A 12,901-nucleotide genomic window follows, 5' to 3' on the forward strand; every position below is an offset into this window, starting at 1 on the left:
CTTCAAACAGTCGTTCAACTGGCAAATATTTCGATTTGATTGTTATAATGTGTGCACACTTGTCTTTTTTCTACTAAACCCTAAACACTCTGAGGCCTGGGCTTGCCTGGCCTGGGGATCTGGTAAGTCCTCCATGTTTGCTATGCCTCACTGAATTCTTTCTGTCTGAAACCCGGAAACTAATAGGTCCACTTGAGGACAATTGAGGGACCATTGTAAACATTTGTATTTTGAATAAGTAAATTAACAATATTTAAAACGCTGAGCAGAAGTAAAATTGCATCGAATCCTTCAAATTTCCTCCTCCCTCAAGGCTGTCCTGGAATCTTGCGATCCCGTTTTACGAGCCCTCACATTCACTGACTTGTTCACATTGACCAAATCTAAGCCAAGAGATCTTACCTGACTTTTTCCTTCAGTCTAATATTTTTAATTGCCAAAACCCTCCTGGGATAGGCACTGTAGAAAAATAGACCAGACAGTAGGATCTGGGGATCTTTAGCAACTAGACATCTACTACACCATCATTGGAGTTACATCATCACCAACAATTGCCTTTAGCAATTAGAGATCCAAGGCATTAAGGTTTTCCTTCGATGCCTTGTTGATACTTGTGGTAGAACCCAGAAAAATTCATTTCGTATAACAAAGATGAGTCTCAAGTTTTGATTGGCCTTTGTTTTCTTTAATAGGCTTTGTAGAGTCATTTTGAACGAAGGGCCCTGAACTGAACTGCCACTTTCCTTTTTGTCTTGTTCAAGGGGAGTCTTAGAACAGTCTTGGAACTTGGCCCAGGGGATAGAGAGGATTTTTTGATTTCAGAGCTCAAAACATTCTTACTAATTTTTGCTCAGGGAGAAATGCAGACAGACACTCATATCTTCGCCCAGCATACTTAGCTTTCACCTATAGTTCAATAAAACCAGGCAGCTAATGTTCCAAGTGAAGGGCATTTCATAAATCCAGGCAAAGGAGATTGTTTATAGCACATTCTTGGTGAATTTTCACATTCATCTTCTCAAAAGAATGTCTTCTTTGTCTTTTGAATAAAGTATGACTTGGGAAAACACCAAAAGTAGGGGAGATATTCAGATTTTTGGGAAAAATAAGTTTTCTGGCAAGTCTCATTTTTTAAGGCAGCTTTATAACCTTTAATTCACATGAACACCCACATATCTTTTCAAACCTGCTTTCTCACCACTCTGACAGTTAAAATTTTATCTCTTCACTGTTAAGATTTCTCTAGAGAGTACAGTACTGCATCATTCTGACAAACCTGAATGTGAAGAGATGAATGCTCCTCATCTCTGAAACACTTCAGGGTAAGTGGCTTTAACCAGTTTCTTGTTTTCAGAGGCTATTTTTCTGTCATCCCTTCAGGTCTATCAAAGTTCATTTAATTCTTTTAACAGCCATATTTTATAAAAAGTAGAATTCTTTTCACAGTAGTACTCATAGCCCTGAGATCTGGAGCCATACCAACTACTGTCATCTCAAGGGCCATAAACACGGAGACTCAAGCAAGATCAGTGTGTGGATGGGACCCACCCACCCAGGCTCAAACTGAGAGTTACTACTCACCCTACTTTCTTCTGGCTTTCTAGAAATCCTTGTTGTGTGAGGTGCATGGATTTCCAGCAGAGCAGGACGGAACATTTTTATGCTATAGTCAGTACTCAAAATATTTTGCTGAGGGGATGTGAATGGATGTGGAGAAAAACCCAGAATACTAATTGAAAGTGAATTATTCCTATCCAGCTGAAAGCTCCCTTTGGCAGTTTGAGAACAGCTTTAAAAACAATAGTTTAGAAAATGTATCACTCAAAAAATTCAATGTGCTAAAGTAGAGAAATGGTAAATGAAATAGACTATGCTCATAGAGTAGAACAGGGGCTGATACACTACAGTCTATGAGCCAAAGCTGGTCCCTTGCCTGTTTTGAATGGCCTGTGAGCTACAAATGCTTTCTCCAATTTTAAATGGTTGAAAAAAAATCTAAAGAATAATGTTTCTATGACATTAGAAAATTATATGAAATGCAAATTTCAATGTCAGTAATAAAGTGTTGTTTTTTTTTTTTTTTTACAAATAGTTTATTGTCAAATTAGTTTCCACATAACACTCAATGCTCATCCCCACAAGTGCCCTCCTCCATGCCCATCCCTCCTCCCCCACACATCCATCAGTCCTTTGTCAGTATTCAAGAGTCTCTCATGGTTTGCCTCTCTCCCTTTCCCCCACCATTTCCCCCCTTTTTCTCCCCCTTGTTCCTCCAGTCAGTAATAAAGTTTTATTGGAACACAGTCAGTCTACTTGTTGACATATTGTTTCTGACTGCTTTTGTGCTGTAGCAGAGTTGACCACTTTCTGGGGGAATAGTTGTGATGAAGACTGGATGGCTGTCAAAGCCTAAAATATTTTTCTATCTACTTTTGACAGTTTTCTGACCACTGGGCTAGAGTATTATATGACAGTTAGAGTGATCCTAGTTAAAAATATTTAATTATAAGAGAAATACTTTTGGCAAAATATTTAGTAAAACGATTGTAATGCACTGTATATACAAGACAGTCCCAAATGTTTACTTTCTTTGCCTGCTTGCGTCTTTCCCCTGGTGGAAATGGAAACTCCAAGAAAATAAATAGAAACTGGCATTTATTAATTAATTAGTTTATTTGCAGTTTCTAGAACAATGCGTGGCATACAGTAGATACTCAAAAAACAAATAAAGTCAGTCAAAGACTGATGAATTGTGCGATTCCATAATGTATACGTGTAATAATAGTTACAGTGAAAGTTTTCTGGGATGTGCATATATGTTAGGCATCAGGTTGAGGCTTTAAATGCATGAGTCCATTTAATCCTAAAAGGCAGTTTTAGAAGGTGTGTTATGCCCTCCCCCCCCCCCAATTTTACAGAGGATGAAAGCAAGGTTTGAGAGATTGCTTAACTTGTCTAATGTTACAAAGTTAAGAAGTAATGTGACCGGAATTCAAAAGATCTGTTTGGTTCCAGAGTCTAGGCTCTAATCATAAGCTATACTTCTTAAATTTCTAAAAACAATTTCCATTTTTTAGGTGAGAAAGAAAGAGATGGAGAAAATACCCAGAGGTCAGTATATAAATAATAGAACCAATTACTGGGACAGAAGATTATAGATGATTTTTGTTTTCTTAGCCTTATATTTTAATGTTTTCCCCCATTTTCTAAAATGAGTAGATTTGCTTTTAATTGCTTTAAAAATAAGAAACAAATGTATCTAAGGGAAAGGAAAACAGCCCGGAAGGTTAACTGTTCCAATTGTTTATGTAGATAATTTCCATGTTTCTCTGCGGGCCTCCTGTGACTTGCTGAGGAAACTCCTGGCCTGTCTGTCTCCTGTATTGGTTTGTGTTGTTGAGCCTCAGTATTAGGTTTCAACTCCCTTTGAGCACTTCCTAGCCCTGAAAATCTAAAGTGCTATCTGTGTATAACTTTAGTCTAAAGACACTGATGGCTAGAACTTCTTGGTGTTTATCTTTAGAAGTCTGAAGTACATGCATCTTTGAAAGCCATGTTATGTCTTCTACTCATATTTGATTACACTGGTCTCTACATGTCTCCCACTGCACGATGGACTGCTCTTACGTGGGATTTATTATTATGATTTTTCACACTGGTGTAGTATTTGGAGTGCACTCATTGAAAATTGTATTTATTTTCTATCTAAGAAGACGGTTGGGTCCCAGCAGCCCCCAAATCATTTAGAAAAGTTGAAGGAAATAGAAAGGGGAGATCGATGTTGCCAATGAAGTTCTTTAGCATGGATCTTTGTTCTTTCTCTACTTTTTAAAAATTGTGTGTCAATGACTGTGACACAATTTCCAAAATCTAAAGGACTTCATGCATACCCAGGTCTAAGTGGTAAGGTTAAATAGAGGAAGATGTCTTTTTTGAACAAGATTGGAATGCAGGTTTATCAGAATGATTAAGTGAATGCTACTAGCATTACTGAAGTCACTGTAATAGCAAACTTAACTAAGAGACAAAGAACTCTACTCTTATGTCAAATAGACACAAGAACTCTGCAAGAAGGCAAATGAGCAAGATGGTAAAATAAGTGCCTTTAACAAAAAGGAATACAGTTATAGATTGAGTATCTCTCAGGTTATGTGAAAGGGCTTTTTAAAAATTCCTGTGATGTATCTTAGACATTCCAGTCATAATTTCAGAGGCTTCTCTTGTCCAGGCCTGTTAACAATGAGTTAAGTGAGCTTTTCCAGATCTTTATGTCTTATTTTTCCCCCCAAGAGCATCATTCTGATTTTTAAGTTGTAAGCAAAGACACTTAACATCATCTCTCAGTGACTTTATTTGGCAGAAATGGGGGCTTAAAAGTGATGTTATTGGTTTTAAGCTTGAAGTGTCATTTAATGGAGCCTTGTGGTCTTTTCTGTTTATGATGACTTCACTCAGGCTCATCATTATTTATACAGTTTAACAGTGAAATTTCTAAACTATCAAGAGTGAGGCAAAAGCAATTAGGGTGACAGGTATTCTTTGAAAATATCATCTATGCACATGCAGTTGAAGAAATGACATTTGCTTAAATGCACTTTGTGAGGTTATGTGTGAATAAACATCAATTATGAAGAGTGCTGTTTCCATCAGAAAAGAGAAAAGTTTCCATCTTGCTCCTTTTTTGTGTCTTTGGAGAGTATAGTGATTGATGTGAACCAAACAATTTCACTTTTAAATTTGTGACTTCTAAAAATTCTTTTTCTGTGGCCTCAGAAAATCAGACAAATAGCAGCTCCACTCAGACATTGAACAGACAATTATAAATGCCAGGATTCTTTCCTTTTTCGTGGTAGCTGCTTTTAGATGTGGAATAAAACCACATTAACCAGAGGACGTTGTTATTGGTGATTAGTGGCTTATTCCTGGGCCACATCTATAAATGGTCTTGTTTCAAAAATCTTTCCTTTCATCATCCACCAAAGGCCATGAAATATCATCTAATCAAACTCCTGATTTTGGTAGGTGAGAGATTGAAGCTATGAGTGATTGAAGGCACATAGTGAATTAATATCATGCTAAAGTGTGTTTGTTTTTGGATTCTGTAGATGGCCGCCCATGCCCTGTCATTCTCTGGGACTCATCTTTATCTCCAACAAGTAATGAGACTCACTCTTCTGTTAAGCTCACCTGGGGAGCTTACCAACAGTCATTGAAACAGAAGTGCTGGCAGAATGGCCGGGTACCCAAACCTGAATGGGGTTGTACTGAAATACATCACCATGAGTGGTCCAAGCTGGCACTCTTTGATTTTCTGTTACAGGTAAGTTTATCAAATCATGCAAGTGGTTACCTAAGACTGATACTGAGTTATATAAGTCTGACACTAAGAAATTTTCTGTACCTTGAGCTTTCATGAAGCCAGAGTTTAAGTTCTACAGGGCTATATTTGGCAAGTATATACCACATTACAAAATTTTATATTCCTTTGGGAAATATTCAGAAATGCCCCTTAGCTTTTTTATTAGTTTCCAAAGGAGTAATTCTTCAGTTCTTCAGTTCTGCAATAATCATTTAGTTTCCAGTTTATTGAGGAAACCCATGGGCAACTCTTCAAGGTGAATGGTCTTCCCCTATTTGTGAAGCGGATAAACTGATGTTTGATAAGGTTAAGGAACTCACCCATGTTCTTACAACTACTAAAAGCTGGAGCTGGGGTTCCCTGGGATCTGTTGATAGTAAAAATTTGTCTTCTTTCTACACTGTAGTTCCATCATTCCACATTGTGTTTCACTGGTCACTTGGTCATGTAGCTTATAGCCACCATTTCTCTTGTTTTCTTTCCAGTACTTTTTTTTTTGCAAGTATTTAATTAAGATTGGACATTGGAGAATAATAAATATTGACCATCTACATAACTGAATGACTCAGAATGGTACAGGTTTCTTATAACTCTTATCTCCTTTTGCTAAGGATCTTATTACTCTTGATCTCTTCATTCTGATTTCTGCTTTTCCCTTCCTCCATTTTAGAAAAACTGGGTGACTACTGTTACTGCATTGTTAAGTAGTATTTTGTGGAAATTTAGGACTGTCTTAGGACATTTTCAAAACATTCTCCTTTTGTTTTTATTTTTTAATTTTTAAAAAATATTTTTATTCATTTTTGAGAGAGAGAGATAGAACGCAAGTGGGGGAGGGCCAGAGAAAGAGGGAGACACAGAATCTTTAAGCAGGCTCCAGGCTCCAAGCTGTCAGCACAGAGCCCAAAGTGGGGCTCGAATCCATGAACTGTGAGATCATGACCTGAGCCAAAGTCAGATGCTTAACCAACTGAGCCACCCAAGTGCCCCTCTCCTTTTGTCCTTTTGTTAATTCCGTGTGTGTGTGTGTGTGTGTGTGTGTGTGTGTGTGTGTGATTTTGGGAAGGAGCTAGAAAGAGATAAAATTGTAAGAAGGAAACCAATTTAGTGCAGAGTCACAGTCTAGGGCTTAGGAACTTCTAAGAAGAGGATGATATATGGTGTCAGTTCTGCAAAGCTACCAGTGAGAACTGAGCTGGAGACCAGGCCATTTGGCAAGGAGACAGTCAAGTCACCAAAAACGGTTATTGAGTCCAGCTATGAGGCTCAGACTGGTTTTAAGCATTGTATAGACATTATCTCATTATTCCATATAATTTACACACTAACTCTATGAGATAGGCATCTTTTCTCCATTTTATAGCTGAGTAAAAGGAAACTGAAGCATAAAGAGATTATTATCAAGAACTGTGGAAAATCTGAGATCTTACCTTTCTTGAAAGCTAACAAATTAGCCAGCCACCTGTTCATAAATGCTAGCAGACGACAAAAGACTCCTGGGTAAGAGACAGACAAATGGCTTCATTACTCATGGTATAGAAAGTGATATGAGCTTCATGTTTCTTTTCCCCTCAAGGGCCATTGGGGTGGCCCTGGTGAATGCTGCACAGAGTGGGTTTGGGTCACTACAGAGGAACAAGAAGCTTAGGAAACCCCCAATATTATATGAGACTGCTAGCAAATCCGCCCAACATTTCTCTGGAAGGAGACATTATCTTGGTCAGGAGACAAATCAGATCTGCTTTCCACATCAGAGGGAGATACTTTTTGTGTCTTGCAAGGCTATTTGCTCTATTAACATCCTTGAAGAGACAGTGCAGAGCAAAATCTGATGTAAAATTGCAGAAGATTGCATTAGAGAATTGTTTCTCGACAGTTACCTAAAACTTGTTTGGTATTATATAGGTAGTAAGTTCCCAAATAGAGGTGTCAGCAGGTTCGGCTAGATTCTATATACTTAACCATTACTGTATGACAACTACTAGGTTATTCTTGGATTAACTAAGGGAGTTGATATAATAAAATATATTAGCAATAAAATGAAGAATAAGTGAAGACTTTTAGGGCTAAGTAGGTAAAGGTACTTATGATGAGGCCAAGTGTTTGGGGAGTGGTCAATATAGATGTTGAAGTTCGTGAGTGTGATGACTAAGGGCAGGATGGAGAGGAAATCCATGAACTTGGAAGTGAAGTATATGAGAAAGAAATGACCTTACGGTTTGTAACTGAGTCACATTAAGAGCTAACTTTCACTGAATAAAGCGCAAACCCTTTATTTTATTTTTAATTTTTTAATGTTTTATTTATTTTTGCGAGAGTGACAGAGACAGCATGAGCAGAGGAGGGTCAGAGAGAGAGGGAGACACAGAATCTGAAAACAGGCTCCGGGTTCTGAGCTGTCAACACAGAGCCTGATGTGGGGCTCAAACCCACAAACTGCGAGATCATGACCTGAGCCGAAGTCGGATGGACGCTCAACCAACTGAGCCACCCAGGCGCCCCAAGGGCAAACTCTTTAGAAGTTGTTTCTAAAGACATTTGTTTTAATTCTGGAATCTTCAACTAAATCTCAACCTACCTTGTGACTTTGTCATTCTCCTTTCTATCAAGGGAAACTACAACTATTGTTCAACGAATAATGATGTGTTTATGTAATATGTACTGTATATTATACTGTAGGAAACTGACACAAGTGTAGCAAAGTAGTAAAGATGGTTTATCCCTCCTGCCTAATCCCTGATTTTTTTTAATCACTTAGGAAAGAATAGTGCATGAAACAACAATAAATACATATAAGAATGGCTGGATGAAATAATATAAAATTTCTTACTGTTATAAGGTTAAGCAAGGGAGAGCATTTTGCCATAAAATAGTAAAGAAGGGAGAGTTTGAGTAAGATTGCAGGGTATAAATGATAAAGAGATAGACATGGGGTTGGTAATATTCATAGGATATTTAGGGCATCCTAAGTGTACCATTTGTCTGAAACAGAGTCATTTAGAGAAGTAGTGATGCTCCCTGCCTATAAGAGATATCATAGATCATGGAGATAGAGAGCTTTTTTCACAAGAGGTGTGTTCACATTGTCATGCTCTTTTCATTACCTTGATGGAGTGAGGATGAATTCCAGCTGAGCCATAGCCTCTTGAGTGTGTCAGCAGCTTCTATCATCATGTCCATGGTCTGTGGTCTTTAGGATAAATCTAGACACATCACTATGATATGTTTTCAACAAAGATAAGTATTTTAAATCCTTAAGCTAATACTATTGATAATCTAACAATTATATAAAACTTTCTATGTGCTTGGCACTGTTCTAAGCATTCTATTCTAAGCACTAAGATATTAACTTATTTAAGCCTCATAACAATTCTATGAAGTAGATATTATTATTATTCTTCATATTTTAGAATTGAGGAAATCAAGACAAAGAGAAAGTAAGTAATTTGGTTAGGGCCACATCTCTGGTATCCAATAGAATTTGGAGTCCAATTCATGAGTTCTGGCTTAAGAGGCAAACTTCTAAGCAATGATTCCTTCCATTCATTTTATAGGTTAATGGCACCACCATCTTGCATTTTTGTAATCCAAGAATTTGGGAGTCATTTATATGCCTTGTGACACTTATGCTCACATGCATACTGTGACCAAATCCTTGAGATCACACCAGTCCATCTTCTGTTAGGTATGGCTTGTGCTCCTATCCTAGTTCAGGCTTTGCCAATTATTACCTGCATGACTCCCTCCAGTCCACTCAAACTGGATGAGGCAAGATCACATTTGGCTTGAGATATTGGGCATCGGGCTGCTGCCACTACTGCAGAAACTGATTCTGTTGGCAGGTCAGTTCTATTAGTAGTCTACCTTCTCGCTCCTGCTGCCTGGGGGAAGTGGAGGGAGTGTCCTTCACATTCTTGATAATCCACAAGGCTGTGATCTCTGCAAGACTTTACTGGAACCCATTCAAGGTATGACACCAAGATTGGAGTTTCCAATTTTGGCTTTGGCTGAAGCACTGAATCTTGAAAGTCAGAAGGTAATCCGGCTGTTAAGAGTTAATTTGGTTAGTATCTAAAAGAGTATATCAAATTATGCATATGAGGATGGCATCTGTGAGAATCAACTTACATTTTTTTATCATCCAATATTTACTTACTTCCCACAGTGCGCAGACAAGAGGCTAATTTCCTATAGTTGCTGTAGCATTTTATTATTTTACCCATAAGGTACGAGAGTGTCTATTTCCTTCTCTTTTGCCAACCTTGGGAAGGGGAAAACTGAATAATATTTTTACTGATTTAATGGAGGGTAACAGGGTCTTTGCTATATTTTTAGTTCTTTCATTATAAGTGAGATTAAGGATACCATATTTTAAAATATTAATTATTTACAGTTCTTTTTTTTGTGAGTTGCCTGTTTAAATTATTGCCCTTTTTATTGCGTTCCATAGCTTTTCCTTATTGATTTATAAAGACATTTTGTATATCACAAAAATTAACCTTTATCCATGCCTATATGTCTCAAATATTTTTTTTTTTACTTTGTTGTTTTTCATTTGACTTCACTCATAGTAGATACCACTCCAGAGAAATTTTACATTTTTTAATAATTATTTCTTTAAAAAATATTTTTATGTTTGTTTTTGAGAGAGAGAGTGAAAAAGAGTGCGAGCAGGGTAGGGAAAGAGAGAGAGGGAGACACAGAGTTTGAAGCAGGCTCCAGGCTCTGAACTCTGAACTGTCAGCACAGAGCCTGACATGGGGCTTGAACCCATGAACTGCGAAATCATGACCTGAGCCGAAGTTGGACACTTAACCTACTGAGCCACCCAGGCACACTTAATAATATTATACCTTAATTGATCTTTTTTACTTCCTGTATTTAGCATCAGACATTGTTTACAGAGAGGTGTTTATTGAAAATGTTTGCTAAAAATAAAAAAAAGAAAGTGCTGAATAAATGAATACACATAGGCCATTTTTCATGAGTACCATAATAGTTATCTTTTCTACAATAATCCTTCTCATCAATTACACTTGCAATGTCTACTTTAAAGTCGAATATATGCCTCATTTAAATGGTGGTTGGGAATGTGTTGGGAATGTATTGGATGGATTTTGTTAACAATCCTAGGAAAGTTCTGCCTGAAACAAATGAAAATCACTTCTTCTATGAGGCTATAGCAAGGCAAGAGAGTACAGAACGGAGTTGTTAATTTTCTGTACACAACATCCTTTTTGTTTTACCCAATCAACAAATCTACATTAATAAAGGCCATGCCATTTTACTGGGCCTGTAAAATGTGACGGAGGCACAAGTAACCTTTTATTCTTGAAGCGTGGGGGTATGAACTACATAGACAAAAATTTACCTCTGTTGGGATGACAAAGGGTAGTATTCGAAAGAACATTTGAATTTTTAAGATTGGGAAATTTCTATCAAAAGTTCATAGAAAATAACAGGAAAATACTTAGGATATGGAAAACTTGCTTTTTGAGCTCAGAGAGAGTCTGTATAATGCTTAGGAGTTGAGATTATGGAGCCAGACTTGTAAATTTCAATCCCAATTACCAATACAAATTTCCTAACATTGAGAAGCTACTTAATCTGTCATTGCCTTGGTATTCTCAGGAATAATTATATTATTTACATAAAGGGCCATTGAGAGATTTCGATACTTTTACACATATGAAGGGTTTAGAATAATGCTTGATACATAATGGGTTCATTACATATTAAGAAATTGATCCTCCAGAAATAATAGTAGAGGTCAATACCAATGTAAGAATTAAAGTATTTTATCATTATTTTTATTCATTAAATTATAAGCATTCCCAAATCATTCAATTTTTTCTACTCTTATGGACTTTCATGCTTATATTATAGATCTTAGCCTATTATGTTTTAATTATTTTTGACTAGTTCATCTTTCCTTATTTAAATTTTTTAATGTTTTATTTATTTCTGTGAGAGAGAGAGAGAGTGTGTGTGAGCAAGGGAGGGTCAGAGAGAGAGAGAGAGACACACACAGAATCTGAAGCAGGCTCCAGGCTCTGAGCTAGCTATCAGCACAGAGCCCGACGCGGGGCTCGAATCCACAGACTGTGAGATCATGACCTGAAGTTGGACGCTTAACCGACTGAACCACCCAGACGCCCCATAGTCCATTTTTTTTAATATGCTGTAAATTTCTCAAGAGCAAGTCCTTGTCTTATCCAACTCTGTAACCTTCCAATTAATGGCAGAGTATCTGAAAATGTCACACTCAGGAAGTCATTTTTTTGATCAAAGGAAACTACTTACTTTATTAAAATATTGAACCAAAAGTGTCAAAGATGTTAAAAGTGAAAGGAATAGAAGTGTAATTGTAATAAAGAAATAAAGTCCATTAAGAGAAGAGAGAGAATTAGAAGTTTAGAAAATAAAAATCAAATGAGTAGAAAATATTTAATAATTTTACTATTTAATGAAGTTCTTCCTGTACTCATATTTTCTAAGAATAACTGTTTATTTGATGAAAAATTAAGGAGTGTTTAGACAGAGGAGGACTAACCGAGATGTGTTTGGGGAGATGATTGCTTCCACCTTCAATGAAGTAAGTTACACATATTTCTTTGCACTTGGGTCCTTTTCTGGGCCCTTTCTTTTTTGGGCCCTTTTTTGTTCCAGACAATTGGCAGGCTTATTGCTGGTGATCAGATGGTTGAGACAGTGTCCCTGACCTCAATAGTATAGACAGATCATCATAACAAAATGTATTAGGCATCATAATCGAGTTAAGTTTAACATTTTTTAGAAATACATAAGATGCTATCACATCTTATAGATTAGTAGAGAATGTGGACAAAAAACGTGACATTTAATCTAGAAACAAAATTTTGCAGAAATCAGGTGAGTTAGGAGATAGGAAGAGAGTTTCAGAGAGGGATTCTAACAAAAAGCTAAAACTGTGAAAAAGTTCAGAGCGGGAAAAATTATGCTTATGGAAACTTCCTGTTCCAGTAGGTAGTTTTCTCCCAGGTGGCTGTGAGTAATAAAGTCACATTCACAAGTTCAACAAGCAACAACAGTATGAACTGGTAAGTCTTATCTGCTCCCCCCCAACCCTGACCTACCAAGTTGTCTTTTATCAGTTAACTTTCCTACCTCTTACCTGGCTTCTAATGATGTAGTTCCTGTATGTAATACATTGGCTTAACAGATGTTAATCTTTGATACATTGCCTTCCACTCTTTCTTTATGCATCATTTTTTTTCACTTACTGATGTGATAATAGTAAAAGTAAAAATTCCAACCAACTATCATCTATACAAGAGAAATGTAAGTTCTCACTAAAAGACTATTTGTTTCTGTAGGAATATCCAAATGCTAGGCAAAGAAGATTCCAACTGTAGCCTCCATGATAGACTATGAGGGTCTTCCAAGCATCCCCTCCTCCCCTCCTTTTATCCCTACTACTCAGCGATCAAGGCTCTTGCCTCTGACTTTCAGAGATCACTCACAGACAGGTGTTCAGACAACAAGAGACATACCAATCCAGGG

At 37.1% G+C, this 12,901-nt stretch overlaps 1 protein-coding gene across 2 annotated transcripts in view; it reads left to right on the plus strand.

Moving 5' to 3' along the window:
* The window catches only part of GASK1B (golgi associated kinase 1B), a 49,612-nt gene that overhangs the window by 13,145 nt on the left and 23,566 nt on the right, over positions 1 to 12,901 (plus strand). For both annotated transcript variants that reach the window (XM_039256875.1, XM_039256876.1), the window contains exon 3: positions 5,106 to 5,320. In XM_039256875.1, coding sequence (XP_039112806.1) covers positions 5,106 to 5,320 — 215 coding nt within the window. The remainder of the gene's footprint in view (positions 1 to 5,105; positions 5,321 to 12,901) is intronic.

Source organism: Hyaena hyaena, unplaced genomic scaffold, assembly GCF_003009895.1.
Source record: "Hyaena hyaena isolate Hyena2069 unplaced genomic scaffold, ASM300989v1 scaffold_592, whole genome shotgun sequence".
NCBI classification, from domain to species: domain Eukaryota; kingdom Metazoa; phylum Chordata; class Mammalia; order Carnivora; family Hyaenidae; genus Hyaena; species Hyaena hyaena.